Consider the following 21,143-nt stretch of genomic DNA (forward strand, 5'->3'; position numbering starts at 1 on the left):
AAGGGTCTAACATAATTAAGAAACTAGATTAGGTTAATTGTGGACTTGATTAATATTTTTCAAACTTTTTAATCTTTTCAAAAATACAAATCAACCAACACCCAAAAAACTTCTCTCTCTCCGCAAATTAATCTCTCTTCTCTCTTTCTCTCGATAGTTTCTCTCTCTAACTTCTCTCAACCAACAATTTTTCAAATTTCTCCCTTCAATCTTATACAACTTCAACCTCTGGAGATAAATAGTTGAGTTCTTGCCCGTTTCTTTTTTACTTTCAACCATTAGTAGACGTGACAACATTCTCCGATGACAACAACTTCGAGTTCTTCATCGTTTTTTTTATTTTAGTTGAATTTCTTATATGGATGTATCTGTTACTGTTGTTTTTTTAACAATGGATAAAACATGTAATGTGAATTCAATAGATGAGTAATCTGTTGCAATATATATGACTAATCTATTGTACAGATGAGTAATTTGTTACAACATATATGACTAATCTATTGCAACAGATGAGTAATCTATTGCAACATATATGACTAATTTATTGCAACAGATGAGCAATATGTTGCAACATATAGGACTAATTTGTTGCAACAGATGAATAATATGTTGCAATATATATGACTAATCTGTTGCAATAGATGATTCATATATTACAACAAAATATGGGTAATCTGTTGCAACAGATGTGTCATATATTGCAACAGATTATTCATGTATTACAACAGATTACCTATTATTGGATTCGTATTATAGTATTGTAACATGAATCCAATATATGGGTCATCAGTTGCAACATATTAGTCATATATTGCAACAGATTAGTCATATATTGCAATAAATTACTCACTTATTGCAACAGATGACTCTTGGATTTATGTTGCAGGTTCTATCCATTCTAGCACTAGCAGATACACCAAATAAGAAATTCAACAAAAATCATAATTTTACTTGCAAAATCACCTATGAAGTAATGTCCAAGTGATATACGAATAAAATTTGACCTAAAAATTTTCAAAAATTTTAACGGGGCACAAGGAATAAGTAAAATACATGAAAAATTTCATGAAACAGGTAAAGAAGACAAAAATAGTATATCATACATCAAATGCAAAAGTATCAAGGGGACAGATGTTTAAGTTCTCCTAAAAACATTTAAGTTCCCTAGTATTTTAATTATTTTTTAACAGATGACTCATCTGTTACAACAAATTTTCTATTTGTTTGATAATTTCAAACAAGTGAATCATCTGATGCAATATGTTAGTCATCTGTTGATTCAAATTAAGCAATTATTAGTAATAACTAAATTGATTTAGCTAAAATTAAAGACGTCTTTAAGACAATGGGACAAAAATTTGAGTTCTCCTAGAAAAGTTAGCGTTCCCTAGTAATTTAATTATTTTCCAACAGATGACCTATTTATTACAACAAGTTAGTCATTTATTGCAACAGATGTTTATAACTGGTTAGTCATTTGTTGATTTAAATCAAGCAATTAATAATAATAACTAAATTAATTTAATTAAAATTGAAGACACGTCTTTAATACAAGACCTTAGACAAGGGGACAAATGTTTGAGTTCTTCTAAAAATATTTGAGCTTTAGTATTTTAAATTGCTTTTCAATATATATCTTGTCTATTTAATAATTTTTAACAGATAAGTCATATGTTGCAATAATTTAGTCATCTGTTGCAACAGATGTCTATATTTGTTTGATAATTTTCAATAGATGAGTTAGCTATTACAGCAGGTTAGTCATCTGTTGCAACAGATGTCTATATCGGTTTGGTCATTTTCAACGGATGTCTTTAACTGTTTGGTCATTTCCAATAGATTACACATCTATTGCAACATGTTAGTCATCTATTGATTCAAATTAAGTCATTATTAATAATAACTTAATTGATTTAACTAAAATAAAATATGAATTAATGAGTTCAATTACACTTTCAATTAATCTCATGATAATTACACGATCAACTAAGTATGTTCATCCTAAGTAGAGTAATCAATTGATCAATTTTATTGGAAATGATTCAAACTAAGCCATCATTAGAAATAACTATATTAATTTAACTAAAATTAAAGATGAATTAGTAAGTTCAATTACGATTTCAATTAATCTCGTGGTAAAAATGGTGAATTGATAAATGATGATTTGTTATTGTTTCTATTGAATAAATCTTACTATTGATTTATTTTTTCAATACATGAACAATCTGCTGTAACAAATGAACAATCTGTTGCAACAGATGAACCATATGTTGCAAAAATGAATCAGTTACTCCAAAAGATGAGTCATATGTTGCAACAGGAGGGTCATATATTGTAACAGATGGACCATATGTTGCAACAAATAGATCATCTGTTGGAAAAACTCAAGGGTCATGACTTTTCGGTCATTTAATTAAAAAATAATTCGTAAATAAATAATATGAAAAAAAATGATAAACACTATTTTGTAGCTATTTAATTTAAATAACTAAAATACTAAAAAGGTGAAAAGTTATGACTTTTCACTTTTTTATATTTAAATCTATTTTTTAAATTTAAATAATGAAAAAGTCACCAAGTTTGATTTAATTAAGAGATATAATTATTAAAAAAGAGGTGAACGGTCTTGATTTTTTGCCTAACACACTGTACTACTCACTCATTCAATCTTTTATAAATAGGTCTCCTCAGCTCTATCTTTTGCATCTTGTCTTGCATAAAACCGTCATTATATCTTCAATCACTTCTTTTTCAAAAATAAATTTCTTGTTCATCCGTTGAGGTATGTTTTATTTTCTTGTTCTAATATGAAAATTATTAACATGCATCTATTTTCTAGTTAAGTTTCACATTTTTTTTGTTAAACTATCAGTTGGTAGTATATGTGGTTTAGTGTTTTACGTTATTCATTCATGCATATTCTAGATATGACTGATCTGATTTGGTACACGGCGATTCTACTTGACACCATGTAGGAACTGGAAAGGCTAGTTCATGAACTCGAGTGAGAGTTGGGCGGCGCGAGAGCAAGGGTGCTTCGTAAGATTCGAAGACTGCAGGGTCTGCTACCCAATGAATTTCAGATTGACAATAATAATAATAATAATAATAATAATAATAAGGTTATATATTTTGTTTATCATATGTAATATATTTTATCGGGTCTACCTAATATTGTAAATATTTTTTATGTAATGAATGAGAAAATAAATATTTGATTGACTGAGTTTATTCTTATTTTTTTCATTCTGTCTATTTTTTAAGATGTTGAGATGTGTAGGTTTTTTTGCATTCGAGAGTGGAAAAAATCAATTACAAGAAAGAATGTGTTTGGTTGAGAGCAAGGTCATAGACTAAAATTAAATAACAACACAAGATTATTTACTATTACAACAAAATTAAAGATAGATTGATAACAGATGGCTCATCTGTTGCAACAGATGAGTAATCTATTAGAAATGGCCAAGTAGATAAAGACATCTATTGCAACAGATTGATCGTCTGTCGCAACAAATTAGTAATATGTTGAAAATAACCAAACAGATAAAGACATTTGTTGCAACAAATTAGTCATCTATTGCAACAGATTAGTAATTTATTGGAAATGGAAAACAGTAAAGTCATAAGTTGCAACAGATTGGTCATCTGTTGGAAATGACCAATAGATAAAGACATTTGTTACAACAGATGACCAATCTGTTGTAATATATGTGTATATTTGTTTGATAATTTTCAACAGATGACTCATCTGTTGCAACAGGTTAAATCTGTTGCAATAGGTTATACACTTAAATAATCATGTAATTATTATGAGATTAATTGAAATTATAATTATTAAATCAATTTAGCTATTACTAATAATGGCTTAATTTGAATCATTTTAAATAAAATTATTCAATTGATCACTCTACCCAGAATGAACACAATAAGATTATTGTGTAATTAATATGAGAATAATTAAAATCGTAATTGAACTTATCAATTCATCTTTAATTTTAGTTAAATCAATGTAGTTATTGCTAATAATGTCTTAATTTGAATCATTTCAAATAAAATTGGTCAATTAACACTTTACTCAAGACGAATACACTTAGATGATCATGTAATTACTATGAGATTAATTAAAATCGTAATTAAAATTTTTAATTCATCTTTAATTTTAGTTAAATCAATTTAACTATTACTAATAATTGCTTAATTTTAACTATTTCAAATAAAATTGGTCAATTGATCATTCTACTTTAGATGAAACACTTAGTTGATCATGTAATTACTATAAAATTAATTGAAATTGTCAGTGAACTTACTAATTCATCTTTAATTTTAGTTAAATCAATATAGTTATTTATAATTATGACTTGGTTTGAATCATGTCAAATAAAATTGGTCAATTGATCACTCTACTCAGGACGAACACACTTAGTTGATCATGTAATTACCATGAGATTAATTGAAACTGTAATTGAACTTATTAATTCATGTTTAATTCTAGTTAAATCAATTTAGTTATTACTAATATAATGCTTAATATAAATCAATAGATGACTAACATGTTGAAAAGAATGAGTAATCTGTTGAAAATGACCAAACAGATAAAGACATTTCTGCAACAGATTAGTAATTTATTGCAACTGATTAGGAATCTGTTGGAAATGACAAACCGATAAAGTCATATGTAGCAACAGATTGGTCATCTATTGGAAATGACCAATAGATAAAGACATTTGTTACAACAGATGACCAATCTATTGCAACATATGTATATATCTATTTGATAATTTTCAACAGATGACTCATCTGTTGCAACAGGTTAAATCTGTTACAATAGGTTATATACTTAAATGATCATGTAATTACTATGAGATCAATTAAAATTGTAATTATTAAATCAATTTAGCTATTAGTAATAATGACTTGATTTGAATCATTTTAAATAAAATTTATCAATTGATCACTCTACTCAGAACGAACACACTAAAATGATTATGTAATAAATATGAGAATAATTAAAATCGTAATTAAACTTATCAATTCATCTTTAATTTTAGTTAAATCAATGTAGTTATTACTAATAATGTCTTAATTTGAATCATTTTAAATAAAATTGATCAATTAACACTTTATTCAAGATGAATACACTTAGATGATCATGTAATTACTATGAGATTAATTGAAATCGTAATTAAAATTATCAATTCATCATTAATTTTAGTTAAATCAATTTAATTATTACTAATAATTGCTTAATTTTAATAATTACAATTAAAATTGGTCAATTGATCATTCTACTTAAGACGAAACATTTAGTTGATCATGTAATTACTATAAAATTAATTGAAATTATAAGGAAACTTGTTAATTCATCTTTAATTTTAGTTAAATCAATATAGTTATTTCTAATTATGGCTTGGTTTGAATCATTTCAAATAAAATTGGTCGATTGATTACTCTACTCAGGACGAACACACTCAGTTGGTCATGTAATTACCATGAGATTTTTTGAAACTGTAATTGAACTTATTAATTCATGTTTAATTCTAGTTAATTAATTTAATTATTACTAATATAATGGCTTAATATGAATTAATAGATGACTAACATATTGCAAAAGATTAGTAATCTGTTGAAAATGACCAAATAGATAAGATATCTGTTGGAAATGACTAAACAGATAAAGAAATATGTTGAAAATGACCAAACAGATAAAGACATCTGTTGAAAATAACCAAACAAATATAGACATATGTTGCAACAAATGACTAACCAATTGCAATAAATGACTCATCTATTGAAAATTATCAAACAAATATAGACATCTATTGCAACAGATGACTAAGTTATTGGAATATATGATTCATCTGTTGAAAATTATCAAACATATAGGATATATGTTGGGAAATAATTTAAAATACTAAAACTCAGATGTTTTTAAAAGAACTCTAATGTTTGTCCCCATGTCTAAGGTCTTGTCTTTAATTTTAGTTAAATCAATCTAGTTATTACTAATAATTTCTTAATTTGAATCATTTCAAATATAATTTATCAATTGATCATTCTATTAAGGATGAATACATTAATTGAAATTGTAAGTGGACTTATCAATTCATCTTGAATTTATTTAAAATCAATTTAGTTATTACTAATAATGACTTAATTTGAATCATTTCAAATAAAATTAGTCGATTGATTACTTTCCTCAAGACGAATACACATAATTCATCATGTAATTACTATGAGATTAATTGAAATTGTAAGTGAACTTATCAATTCATCTTTAATTTTAGTTATATATCAATTTAGTTATTATGAATAATGACCTAATTTGATTCATTTCAAATAAAATTGGTCAATTGATCACTCTACTAATGACGAATACACCTAGTTGATCATTTAATTACTGTGAGATTAATTGAAATTGTAAGTTTATCTTTAATTTTAATTAAATCAATTTAGTTATTACTAATAATGACTTAATTTGAATCATTTCAAATAAAACTTGTCAATTGATCACTCTACTCGGGACGAATACACTTAGTTAATCATGTAATTACTATGAGATTAATTGAAATTGTAAGTGAACTCATCAATTCATGTTTAATTTTAGTTAAATCAACATAGTTATTACTAATGATGGCTTAATTTGAATCATTTCAAATAAAATTGGTCAATTAATTATTCTACTAAGGATGAAACACGTAATTGATCATGTAATTACTATGAGATTAATTGAAATCGTAATTGAACTTACTAATTCATCTTTAATTTTAGTTAAATTAATATAGTTATTTCTAATAATGATTTAATTTGAATTATTTCAAATAAAATTGGTCAATTAATCATTCCACTCAGTACGAAATACTTAATTGATCATGTAATTACTATGATATTAATTAAAATCGTAATTGAAGTTACTAATTCATCTTTAATTTTAGTTAAATCAATATAGTTATTTCTAATGATGACTTAGTTTGATTCATTTCAAATAAAATTGGTCAATTGACCACTCGACTTAGGATGAACATACTTAGTTGATCATGTAATTACCATGAGGTTAATTGAAACTGTAATTGAACTTATTAATTCAAATTTTATTTTAGTAATCAATTTAGTTATTACTAATAATGACTTAATTTGAATTAATAGATGACTAACATGTTACAACAGATGAGTAATCTGTTGGAAATGAGCAAACAAATAAAAATATTTGTTGAAAATGACCAAACAGATATAGACATCTGTTGCAACAAATGATTTACTTGATGCAACAACTAATTCGTCTATTGAAAATTATCAAATAGATATAGACATCTGTTACAACAGATGACTAAGTTGTTGCAACATATGACTCATCTGTTGGAAATTATTAAATAGATAAAATATGTGTTGAAAAATAATTTAAAATACTAAAGCTCAAACGTTTTTAGGAGAGCTCAAACGTTTTCCCCCTTGTTTAATGTCATCTTCAATTTTAATTAAATCAATTTAATTATTAATAATAATTGCTTAATTTGAATCAACAAATGACTAACCTGTTATAAGCATTTATTGCAACAGATGACTAACTTGTTGCAACAAATAGGTCATCTGTTGGAAAATAATTAAAATACTAAGAAACTCAAATATTTTTAGGAGAACTCAAGTGTTTATCCCATTGTCTTAAAGACTTGTCTTTAATTTTAGGTAAATCAATTTAGTTATTACTAATAATTGCTTAATTTGAATCAATAGATAACTAACATGTTGCAACAGATGATTCATCTGTTGGAAATTATTAAACAGATAGAAAATCTGTTATACCAGATGGGTCATCCATTAGAAAGCAATTAAAATACTAGAAAACTTAAACTTTTTCAGGAGAACTCAAACGTTTGTCCTCTCGATTTTTTTGCATTTGATGCATGATATACTATTTTTGTCTTCTTTACCTATTTTGTGAAATTTTTCATGTGTTCACTTATTCGTTGTGCCCCTATTGAAATTTTTTAAAAAAATTTTGGTCAAATTTTATTCGTATATCACTTGGACATTACTTCATAGGTGATTTTCTAAGTATAATTATGATTTTTGTTGAATTTTTTATTTGGTATATCTGCTACTTCTACAATGGATAGAATCTGCAACATGAATCTAACATATGAGTCATTTGTTGTGATAAGTGAGTAATCTGTTGCAACATATGATTAATCCGTTGCAACAGATGACCCATATGTTGGATTCATGTTACAACACTATAATACGAATCCAACAGATGAGTAATCTGTTGCAATAAATTAGTCATATATGTTGCAACAAATTACTCATCTGTTGTGACATATTAGTCATATATGTTACAACAGATTACTCATCTGTGCAACAGATTAGTCATATATGTTGCAACAGATTACTCATTTATTGGATTCACGTTACATGTTTTATCTATTGTTAAAAAAAAAAGCAATAGCAGATACACCCAGATGAGAAATTCAACTAAATATTATAATTTTACTTACTAAAATCACTTATAAGTAATGCCCAAGTGATATACGAATAAAATTTAACCTAAAAAATTTGATCAAGTAGCAACAGTAGCAGTAACAATAACAATGTTCAACAAGAAGATGATGATGAACAAGAAGAGATGATAGTGAAGAACAAGATGATGATAATGAAGAAGATGAATAAAACAACAACAACAATGAACAACAAAAATTGCGAAAAGAAAAAAGCCTCCAATAAATGAGAAGAGAGAAGTATATCTTTTTTCCCTTTATTTCTAATTATATTAGATCAAAATATAAATTAAAAAAATTATAAATTATTTTTAAATTTTTATTACTTTCTCAATAATTAATAAAATAAATGTCACATACACTCAATTATTAAAATTAAATTTGAGTAAGCTAGGCTTCATTTTAAAACTTTTTTTCACACTTTTACGTGAAAGGCCCAAGACACTTCAACGTGCTACCATGTCCCCCTCCATCATCTTCTTCTTCACTTCCTAAAATCTCAGCTACCAATTCCTCCGACCCTTCACATTTTCCCAATCATGTCGATACAAATTCAAAAACCACCTAACGAATCATCATGGGACTGTATGTTACCTGGCCCACCATCCCGTTCCAACGGTGGATCCGCCGATATTTCTCCCGCCGGCCTCTTCGCTTACGCCTCCGGTAGCTCTATCTCCGTCGTCGAAACTCATTCCATGCAACTCATCACCACCATCCCCCTCCCTCCACCGTCAGATGGTGGTCCCCACAGCCTATCACCCTTCATCACTTCCCTCAAGTGGTCCCCACAGCCGTTACCACATTTAATTGATATACCCCAAATTCATCTCCTTCTTGCCGTCGGTGATCGACAAGGTAGAATTTGTTTACTCGATTTCCGGTCCAAATCTCAAACCGGCGCGGTTTTTTTCGATACCGGTTCGGGTTCGGGATCGAGAAACGGGATTCAGGATTTGTGCTGGGTAAAAGACGGACCGGATTCGTGGATTTTAGCTGCGGTATCCGGACCGTCGTTGCTATCGTTGTATAATACTACGACCGGACGGTGTTTTTGGAAATACGATGCGTCGCCGGAGTATTTCTCGTGCATACGTCGTGATCCGTTTGATTCACGTTGTTTTTGTGTGTTAGGGTTGAAAGGGTTTTTGCTATCAGTGACGGCTTTAGGAGATAATGAGAATGATGTTGTGATCAAGAAGGTGCAAATTCGGACAGATACTGCTGAATTGCAGAAATTAGAGAGGGATTCGAGTAGTGGAGGTAATGGAGCTCCGGCTTCAGTTGCATTTCCGACGTACATTGTGAAATTCGCTTTTTCGCCGCACTGGAGGCATTTGATTTTCGTTGTGTTTCCGAGGGATTTGGTTGTTTTTGATTTGCAGTATGAGACGGCGTTGTTTTCAGCTGGGTTGCCACGAGGGTGTGGGAAGTTTATGGATGTGTTGCCTGATTCAAATATTGAGGTTTTGTACTGTGCTCATCTTGATGGAAAGCTCAGTACTTGGAGGCGAAAAGAGTAAGTACTTATAGAAAGTAGAAACTTGAGTACTGGGCATGATTTTAATACTATACTTGTTGATTGCTGAAGCTTTACGTGATTGACGTATGATCTTTAACTTCTTGTGGGTGCATTTCACTGTGCTTTTTGGAACTTGGAATATTTAACTGAAAACGCTAAATGATTTCCCAAAAAGTGTTTACAAAATCTATGGCCAAATGATCCTATGAATTTTGATTTTGATTTAGATCAGTTAGTGCTATGCCAATGATTGATTATATAGTCGACTACATTGAATTTTGTGTTTGTAAGTAGGGTGAACCTACTGTTTCCCACCACAAATTTAGAAGGGTACTTGCAAGTTGATGGTTTAAACATGTACGGATAGTGCAGTACTATGGTGATTGAAGATGATAAAAAAGGGATGAGGGAGAACTAAAATCGCATTGAGGGAAATTGTCCCAAAGACTTAGTCTCTTGGAAACATTGATGACTTTGCTAAGAACAAAATGTAATGCAAATAAAGGATTTGTCCCAAAGACTTAGTCTCTTGGAAACACTGATGACTTTGCTAAGAACAAAATGTAACGCAAATAAAGGATCTATATGGACGACAAAACAACTCCGTCATTGTTGTTATACTTACATAATGCATGCATTAGCTTTGTGTATTATTAATACCTCGTCTGGTACACTTTTTCAACCTATGTATAACTAACACAAACATTGGTTATACACTATGTGGTATTAAGGTGTGTATAACTAATACCTAAATATCCATGGTATTAGTAATGCAATGGATTGTAATGCATTTATTAGCTTAGTGGGGACACAAGGTGGAGAGATTTTTTGGGATTTGAGATTTAGGAGGGATTTCCATGACTGGGAGGTGACCGAGTCTCAAAGATTGTTGGATGTACTCGATAAACAAGTCATAAGAGTGGGTAACCCAGATGCTTTGTAGTGGGATGTGGGGAAGAATGGTATGCTCTCAGTCAAGGTAAGTCTTATTATGAGAAACTTTTTGTTAGAGAGGTGGATGTATTCCGTTGTAACACTGTTTGGATACAAAAGCTACCGAGTAAGGCGTGTTTTTTCTTTTGGCTTGTAACTCGAGGGGTGATCTTGACGGCGGAAAACCTTAGAAAGCGAAAGGTTGGTTGTATCAGTTGGTATTATATGTGCAAGAAAGCGGGTGAGGGTGTGGATCATCTTAATCTTCATTGTGATATTACCATAAGGTTATGGTGGGATATGCTTAGGTGGTTTGACACTTCATGGGCAATGTCAAGAACTGTGAAAGAATTGATGGTTAGTTGGAAGAGAGGGAGAAGGAGGAGAAGACGCAAGGCTTGGAACGTGGTTCCACTCTCGTTAATGTGGGTGGTGTTAGGAGAGACAAATAGGAGAGCTTTTGAGGGGGTAGAATTTAGCTTTTCTCAGTTGAGGAGTAGCCTCCGGTCCCTTGTTTTCTTTTGGTGCACCCATAGAATTCCAAGTTGTATTAGGAGATTGGGTGGAGTTTGTAGAGAATCATTTATTATTGTAGATTCGTTTCCTTTTGGTATACCCCTTGTATACGGCCAGCTTTTTGGCCATGTTTATGTATGAGAATACATTTACCTGATCAAAAAAAGAAAGAAAGACACAAATGCCCCTCAAAATCTTTTCCACTATTTTTGTAGAGGGTATTTTTTGTAAATAAATACCCTTTTTTTACAAAAATTATGCAATGCATGTTATCTTTAATATACCAATGACCAAACCAAACACTGCATAAGAAAGTCTTAGCTTAACTAATGCAAGTATAATTAATACTAGCATCACTAATACATCATATTTTGCACTATTTTTATGCACCCTATCAAAAAACCCCTAAGTTCACAGTTTGCGAGGTGTTAGCTGGAAATCATTTTGATCTAGTTAGACTTGTAACTCAGTGTATAGAAGAGTGAGACTTGAAGAACCTCTTAACTTTGGATAACACCTAATTTTCCTTAAAGGACGTTATTCCGTCTCGAAATAAATGGTGCCTGGATAAAGTGGACATAGAGATTCATATAGTCGATCTCAATCATTTCCGACTTCCGAGATAAGGTTTAGTTGATTGATACTAATTGATTTGCAAGCATCTCAGAAGAGGGAACTATTAATCTAACATTAATATTCTTGAACTAACTTTGCAAACTGATTAAGTCTGGGTTCAATCAGTTCATAGCTGGATTGATTTGTAGGTGTCATGGCATTGTATGTAGTACAGATTGTAGTGTTTCTTAATGGTTTCCATGAATTAACTCAGAAGCTATTTGGATTTCTGATATCCAGATAAAAGTTGCCTTTAACTGAATTCACCAACTCTTGCAGCCACTCACCTGCAATGCTCTTCTTCATTACTCTAATGTTTAATTTTTCTTTACCCTTATAAATGTTCTCTTTGTCCTTGTTTCTGTATGACTGTGTGCTGAAACTCTGATATTCCTGTTTTTATCACCTTGCACATACCAAATTCCTGTATATGTGGTAGTTCAAAGGGATAATAATCTGCATGTTGTCACAGCGGAGAGCAAGTACACACGATGTGTGCGATGGAAGAAATGATGCCCGCAATAGGCACATCTGTTCCTTCGCCCTCAATTCTTGCAGCCGTAATCTCCCATTCAGATGCTGCCCTTCAAGCTATTGGCAAGCTATATTCCGATGCACATCACTCAGTCGATGTGGATTTTGATAATCCATTTGATTTTTGTGATGAATCTCTTGTTTTATCTAAGACACGCTTGATCTCCATTTCTGATGATGGGAAAGTATGGAAATGGCTCCTGATTGCTGAAGGATCTGTAGATATTCAGGAGGACATGACAAATCCAGATATTGTTGCAGAAGCCTGTAAGACTGTTCCTTCAGAGATCATTGGTCACAGCTCTGAGATAAGCTCAGCTCCACTGTCAAATGATGCAAATAGCAGCAGGACCTGTCTGTCAAAATCCACTACAGGCCTGGATGTAGTGTCCTTCAAGGTTGGTTCGACATGCGTAGCTTTGGTAATAAAAGGATGTTGCATATCATGTTGGATTATACTGGCATCACTAGTTTGAGAGCAACCCCCCTCACACACACAAAGATTAAATCTTGATAACTACAAAAGGAATGTAATTTTACTTTCGTTGTATTTACCTCATTGCAATCTCTTGTTGCTGGTTATTATATAAATTACATTTAACAATCAAAAGATATAGAAAGAAGAAGCAGATAAAACTAAAAAAGAGGATTCTGATTTTACGAAGGTTCCGTTACACTCAGAAGTAAAGAAAAGACAGAGAAAAAAGTTCTTGTGTGTATACAGCATGGGTGTGCCAGTTTAAAGGCAAAAACCACTGTTCATGTACAAACATGTTCCACTCCTATTTGAATTGAGGAAGTCTTATAATGTGTGAATTCAGGGATTACCTATAATCCCATTGTTATTTCTGCCTGTATTTTCTGATAGTTATTGTTGTCAATGAAACAGACCTGCTTGTACTTGAAAGAATGCAATTTATACCCAGTGTCTTGACGAGATATTGTAAAATTTCCATTTCTCTGTTTCCTTCATCTATGTTCATGAACATAAGCAACAAAAAGTGTTTCCATTACCACGATTGGAAGGATGGAGGAACAACTTATATTAATTGCTTTCTCATCAAAGGCAAGATCTTAGTTCACATCAATGGTGTGGAGCAATTAAATCATAGGAAGAATGTCGCTAAAGATGGTACTTGGACATCCTCCAATACTTTTTTTTTGCTTCATGAAAAGGTGCAGTCAACTTACGGGTAAATATATTGGACTTAATGATTGCATACTAGGGTTAAATGAAGCAACTCATTATAGTAATGCACAATAGTATTATATAATTCAAGACTTGGTGTCCTCAGTTACTTGAGACTTTTGAGTTGTGTGAGCTTTTTATAGGGTTTGTGTGCCAACAAAAGGAGTTGGTTTTATTCCTTCTTTTGTAGTTAATTGATAGCTTTGTAAGGTATACCTTTTTGTGATATACCTGGATAAATAGTGGAGAAAATGTCTATTCTGGTCATTCTTTCTGGGAGGAGGGTCTCATTTCATTGGGTGACATGAAAACGAAGGAAGCATATCATTATGGGCTCTTGGGAAATTATAAATAATTTAATGCCTTCCTTTGTCTTAGAATTTTAAGATTTTTCCCTGATAGCTGAATGTCAGTTTATTGACTGCAGGTTAGTCTAGTTGGGCAGCTTCATCTTCTTTCTTCAGCGGTGACTATGCTGGCCGTACCTTCCCCTTCTTTGACTGCTACTTTGGGACGTAAGTTTATTTGTGGACTGCTACTTTTGTTTTTATTGTACAATATTTGTCAAGATTTTGGACGTGGTGCTGCTGGTTTTGCCACTAAATAGCTTACAATCGTGAAGGTGGAGGAAACTCTCCAGCTGTTGCTGTTCCGCTTGTTGCTGTGGGAACTCAAAATGGTACAGTAGATGTGATTGACGTCTCTGCCAATGCTGTCAGTGTTAGCTTTGCAGTCCATAACAGTGTTGTCAGGGGATTAAGGTGGCTTGGCAATTCCCGACTGGTTTCTTTCTCGTACTCACAGGTGACAAACATATACAACGGAGGATAAACCTAATGCTTGCATCTTCTCTATCTGTTGACTGTCTCTTAGATTTCCATCACTGAGGAATCTTCCATTGCATATTCTTTTTCTGTTGCATACATAATCATGGTCTATAGAGAGGCATTATGGCACCTATCCTAAGATATGATTCTATTTATTTATTTTTTCAGATTTCCCCCATTTTCCCTTCCCATCTAATAGGCAGGTGACACTTGTGTCTACACTTGTTTCAAAAGACTGATGACTATCGAGAAGGGAGTAAAAGGGTAAATTTATGTGTCCAACTTGTTCCAAAAGTGCTACTAAGAAACTGTACAGGTTAATTTTATATTCTAAATATAGCTGAGTGCTGAAGTAAGAGTTTCTTTTTTGATACCAAGAAATTTTCGAGGGCTAAGTGGTGCACGGTTTGAGACTTGGTAGATAATAAGTTCACCTCTACACATCTCACTTAAATACCATGCTTTTGTCAGTGGTACGGTTCAAACCTTGACGTACATTGATCCCACACATCATGCATTGTGACCTTATCACTAGACCCAAGCCCTGGAGCTGACCTAAGAGTTGTTACGTACATTGATCCCACACATCATGCATTGTGACCTTATCACTAGACCCAAGCCCTGGAGCTGACCTAAGAGTTGTTTTTGGCATTTATATTGTTTAAATTTTGTTGTATCAATACATATTTTGGTTGAAATTAATATTGATATTGATATCTGCCTACTAAAATTGCTAAAATTTTGTAGTGTAATATTTTATGGCTGGTTTTCTTTGTAGTTCAATTGTTGTGAAAACCTTTTGTTTTTGAATGCAAGAGCTGTTTCAGCACTTCTGCTTTTGGATTTTGTTGCTGTGATGTTGTGCTGCTGTGCCTACTTTTTGTTTTCACTTAAGGTTATGTTTTGACTTGACTTTTGGTTTAGTATTTGAAAGTTTAAGTTATGCAAATGACTGTTGTGTTGAAGTTATAAACTTGTATGTTTAGATTATCTTTAAAGAAAAATTAAAGATAATTTTTTATTTTTCGAAAAAACTTGGTTCTTTTTGTGTCATGTGAAGATTTGAGTATTTAAAGGGACCATTTCATTAATTAAGTTATCCTTTGCAACTGCGTGCTATATAGGCAAATTCACTAGTTTCAACTTAAAAAGGACTGCCGTCATACAGAATCTTCATTTTGGACTTCAGGGTACAGAAAAAGCAGGTGGCTACATCAATAGGCTCGTTGTCACATGTCTTCGAAGTGGACTCAATCGACCATTTCGAGTTCTACAGAAACCAGAGAGAGCACCCATTAGAGCTTTAAGGGCTTCATCTTCTGGCAGGTTCATTTGTCAACCTGTCAATACTGTATGCATGAAAAGATGAATTGTTTTGGTTTTTCTTGTCACAGAGTGTTAGCAAGATCTTTACTCTTAATGACCAGGAGTAGTTAAGCTTTGCTAAAGGATTCTACTATTTCATTTATAAGAGGCTTGCATGTGCTAGGGAATGGAAATCTTCAAATTTTATTTGGCCAAGCTCCAAAGCATTTTCATGAATTTTGAGTTTGGATTTATATGGACTATGTTTGTTATTGTGAACATTCTATTTGATAGTAGAAAATATAATGTGACATAGATTTTAAATGTTATGGGATCTCCGATGTCAACCCATTAATTTAAATATATTAGTGTTATTGACTTATGAAACATGGAATTCTTGATTATAAATAAAACGCATTTTCTGGAAAAGAAATATAGAGAGACAAATATGTTAGTCTCTTCTTGCTCCCCACGTAGTTTTATTTCTCCATTGCTTATGCACGTCAAATTGTTTTAATACAAGCTCATTCTTTTTCTTTGCTTTTTTGCAACTTGTCAAATTACAGCTTTGAGCCCATGTATCACTTCCTCTGCATTGTTTATTGGTAATCGTTTGCATCGTTTATAAAGATAAACATTCAAGTGGAGGGTTTAGGGGGTTATTTCCAGGCTTGCTCCATGTCTGACCCTCTTCTTTCATTCCTAAACCCATTTAGAGCATTGAAAAGATTAAGTGCAGCATTAACTGCTTGGGAAAGGAAATTCTAAGGGAAGTCTTGTTTGACTCTATTTAGATTATATACCAGATGGGTACTGATTTCCTTTTTGCTTTCTACATACCTGTGATATATGAGTGATTATTTCTAGCTAATGATTTACTTTGTTCCAAAAAATGTTGCCGACTCACCTTCTGTTTTCCCTTTGCTCCACATCTTATTCTATGAACTTTTTTATCATATCTGTCATTCAGCTGATAAAAGTCTTTGATGTTCCCTAATCTTTCAAGCCTAAAAGTGGTTTCTGTTGTGTAGGTACCTATTGATTTTGTTTCGTGATGCACCAGTAGAAGTTTGGGCTATGACTAAGACACCAATCATGGTAAATATGTTCTTTATCTTGTTCTCGCCATGATTCATGTTTAGTAAAATGTGGTTCCAGGTTGTTGCAATCAATGGTTTGGCTCTTGAGATAGCATTTTTGGAATTAATGAAGGTGTTGTGGATCCATTTCAAAAAATAAATGTATCGTGGATGTCGATTGTAAGTTGACCCACTTAATGAGATTAAGGTGTAATATTTTATTTGACGGTGGATCTAAGTTCTCTGAAGTTGCTCATAGAGAAATATAGTTACTTCCCTGCTCTTTTCTTTTATAACAATGGTATTTGGTTAGCAAAAGCGCAACTTGACTATTCCTCCAAGTACGTGTTGCCAACCCACAACACACAGGTATGTAATGCTTCCACCAAGGTCTAGGCAGATGGGAAGAGATCATTGAGTGCTTTTTTTCGTCTTTGCTGAGAGTTGGAACTCTAACATCCAAGGTTTTCACTAACTTCATTGACCGCTAAGCCACAACTTCGCGTGATAGTTACTTCCCACCTTTCACTGAAAAAGGAAGAGAAAAATGGATTTGTTTTCCGTTCTCTTTTCGGTAAGAGGTGAAGTTCTTGCATGATGAAACTTTACTTGAAACTTAAAAGAACATCTTTTTGGATTAAGATATGTGTTGTTTATCGTAGACTCTATTAATAAAGAATCTTTTAGGTACTTGGTTGATTTAGGATGTAGGACTTTGTGGGTGATTATTATCTCTGGACCAATTCTACCAGAATGATCAACCATCTTAAATTTTGGTAGTTGTTGAGAATATAAATTAGAATACAAAAGTGTGCTCCTTATAAAACCTTAAGCTTTTAGATGAAGATGGTCATACATTTCAAAAAAGGTATCTGAGCCAAGACACCCAAGTCTTATTTCAGCCAATATTGGCCCCTATCTTATATTATCCACACTCTAAATCGAATCACAGGTGTGTGCGTGTGTTTATTGAGTTACATCGATGGTTGGGAGATAAATTTGTCTTAACATTATTGATCTTGGGCAATCCTCCCCTCATGAGCTAGCTTTTGGGGTTGTGTTAGACCCAATCTCTTTGTTTTTCAATATTGTATCAGAGCGAGATCCACCCAAGTCTTGTTTCACCCAATGTTGGGCCCTCATCATATATTGTGGACTCCCTAAATCTTCGGTCCAGGGTGTGAGAGGGAGTATTAAAGTCCTAAGTTAGTGGGTTGGAGCCAAATTATCTCATACGATTTTGTGCAATCCTCACCTCTTGAACTAGCTTTTGAGGTTGAGTTTAACTCAAGTTCAATTTATTTAACTTGGTATCAGAGTCGGCAGAAGTTTTGACAATTGACATCGAATCTCAACACCACCCATTATCAAAAAGAACTTTCATGTGCCTGGGACATGAAAAAGAATTAGATCGGCACGTGAGGGATGTGTTGTGAATATAATTAAAAGAATAAAAGTTAGTTCTCTGTTATAGCTTCAAGTTTTTATATTAGATAATCACATACTTCAATAATAAGAAAGATAAATAACTACACCTTAATCCCAGACAAGTTATGGTTAACAATATGAATCCACATTTATATTATATTCTCAACACACTCCCTCATATGCCGGTCTAATTTTTTTCAAGGCCCAGGCACGTGAAAGTTCTTTTTGATAATGGATGGTGTTGAGATCCACAGTCATCTCAACACCATCCATTATCAAAAAGAACTTTCATGTGCCTGGGCCTTGAAAAAAATTAGATCGGCATGTGAGGGGGTGTGTTGAGAATATAATATAAAAATTAAAAGTTTGTTCTCTATTAAAGCTTAAGTTTTTATATGATATAATCACACACTTCAACAATAAGAAAGATGAATTACACCTTAATTCCAGACGAGTTGTGGTTGACAATATGAATCCACATTGATCATGTCACCCTATTGGACTGTGGTAGCCATGCATTATCTGAATATTTAAGTTCACTACTGTTAAGTATCCCACATCAAAAAAGGGATGGGTAATTGGTCTCCTTATATGGACTTGGACAATCTTCCCTTCATGAGCTAGCTTTTGAGGTTGAGTTAGGCCAAAATCCATTCTTTACATGGTATCAGAGTCAGACTCATCCCAAATCTTTGTTCATCGATGTTGGGCCCCCATATTATATTGTCCACGCTCCAATTAATGAGGCTTGGGCATGCGGGGGAGTGTTAAGTATCCCACATCGGAAAATAGATGGGTAATTGGTCTCCTTATATGGACTTGGACAATCCTCCCCTTATGAGCTAGCTTTTGAGGTTGAGTTAGGCCCAAGATCCATTCTTTACATCTACTACTGACATCCAAATTACAAATCTCAAACTAGAGTGATAATCTCTTAGTGAACTAAGCATTAATCGCCGCTATTGATGTCACCTATATAGATCTTTTCATGCCATGTGCTCTATTATACACTAAGTTTATGTGGATTGCAAGAGACTAGGTCTTTTGAGACAATTTTCTTCGCTGAAAATGGAATTTATTAGGTTACATAGATCTACTGCTAAGAACCAAGAGAGTGGACTAACATGTACATGCAACCAAGAGAGTGGACTAACAACATGTACATGCACTGGAATTGACAGTAATAGTAAAAAAAACAGTTAGTTCATTTCAAATTTGGGAGAGGGTGGTGGAGATGAGAGTGAGGAGGGGTGTATCTATTACCAAGAACCAATTTGGATTCATGCCAGGATGTCAACTACATAAGCCATCCATCACGTTAGGAGATTGGTGTAGCAATATAGTGAGAGGTAGAAAGACTTACATAAGGTGTTCACTGACCTAAGAAAAGCACAAGACAAAGTCCCGCAGAGGGTTCCATGGAGATGTTTGGAGGCTAAAAGTGTATCTGTAGATTACATTAAGGACATTAAGGCGATTAAGGACATTTATGATGGAGCTAAGACCCGAGTGAGTGCAGTGGGAGGAGATTCAGAGAACTTTCCAACTGTGATGAGTTGCATAAGCGGTTGGTTTTTAGTTTGTTTATATTTTCTTTGGTGATGGATAAACCAATGCGACATATCCAAGTGAGGTGCCATCGTGTATGCTATACACAGATGACGCAGTATTGAATTGTCGAGTCACGCAACAGAGTTAAGTATAGCCTGGAGGTTTAGAGACAGATCCTGGAGTCGAAAGGGTTCAGGTTGATCAGAACTAAGATAGAGAACTTGGGGCGTAAATCCAGTGATGAGGCAGAGGTGGAAGTTAGGACTGATACACAAGTCATATCCAAGAGAGGAGGTTTTATGTATCTTGGATCACTTATCCACGGAAATGGGGAGATTGACGATGTCATTATACATTGTATTGATGTAGGCTGGATGAAATAAAGACTTGCATTTGGTGTCTTGTGTGATAAGAATATGCCAACAAGATTTAAAAGGTGTGTCTTATAAAGTGGTTCTAGACTATATTTTATGGGGTAAAGTATTGGCCAGTCAACAAATTGCATGTCCAGAAGATGAAAGTAGCAAAAATGAGGATGTTGTGTGGGCATACTAGGAGAGATAGGATTAGCAACGAAGATATTTGAAATAAGATGGGAATGACTCTGTGATAGGACAAAATGAAGGAAGTGAGACTGAGATGGTTCGAGCATGCAAAGAGAAGATGCACAGATGCCCCAATGGGGAGGTGTGGGAGATTGTTTATGGTGGATTTGAGCAGAGGTAGAGGCATGTGGAAGAAGTATTGGGGAGATGTGATTAGACATGACATGACACGACACACTTGTAACTTACTAAGGACCTCACCCTAGCTAGGAGGATATGAAGGGCAAGGATGGCGATAGAAGGTTAATAGGTAGTCGAGCATTGTCTAGTTTCTCTTATCAATATTATTATTATTATTACTCTCCTACTATCTTCTTTTTTTATTTTATTATTTACCTGTTATTTCACCAATTACCGTATTATTTGTTGTTGCTATTGTTCTTTATCCCATTATCTTCGGCATGGTTTCTTCACTATTGTATTTCCTTTTCATACCTGATTTTGATATGTTTTATTTTAGCCGAGAGTCTATCAGAAATAATCTCTCTACCCTCGCAAGGTAGGGAAAGGCTGCATATACACCACCCTTCTCAAACACTTGTGGGATTAC

General features: G+C 32.9%; 1 protein-coding gene across 2 annotated transcripts in view; it reads left to right on the top strand.

Annotated features, from left to right (window-relative positions):
- The first annotated feature begins 8,903 nt into the window (after positions 1-8,903).
- The window catches only part of LOC124890084 (WD repeat-containing protein 11-like), a 28,458-nt gene continuing 16,218 nt past the window's right edge, over positions 8,904-21,143 (top strand). For both annotated transcript variants that reach the window (XM_047401956.1, XM_047401955.1), the window contains exons 1-6: positions 8,904-10,008; positions 12,548-13,007; positions 14,226-14,313; positions 14,421-14,602; positions 15,815-15,951; positions 16,962-17,028. In XM_047401956.1, the coding sequence (XP_047257912.1) occupies positions 9,029-10,008; positions 12,548-13,007; positions 14,226-14,313; positions 14,421-14,602; positions 15,815-15,951; positions 16,962-17,028 (1,914 nt within the window). In that variant the 5' untranslated portion in view covers positions 8,904-9,028. The remainder of the gene's footprint in view (positions 10,009-12,547; positions 13,008-14,225; positions 14,314-14,420; positions 14,603-15,814; positions 15,952-16,961; positions 17,029-21,143) is intronic.

Source organism: Capsicum annuum, unplaced genomic scaffold (genome assembly GCF_002878395.1).
Source record: "Capsicum annuum cultivar UCD-10X-F1 unplaced genomic scaffold, UCD10Xv1.1 ctg1183, whole genome shotgun sequence".
NCBI lineage: Eukaryota > Viridiplantae > Streptophyta > Magnoliopsida > Solanales > Solanaceae > Capsicum > Capsicum annuum.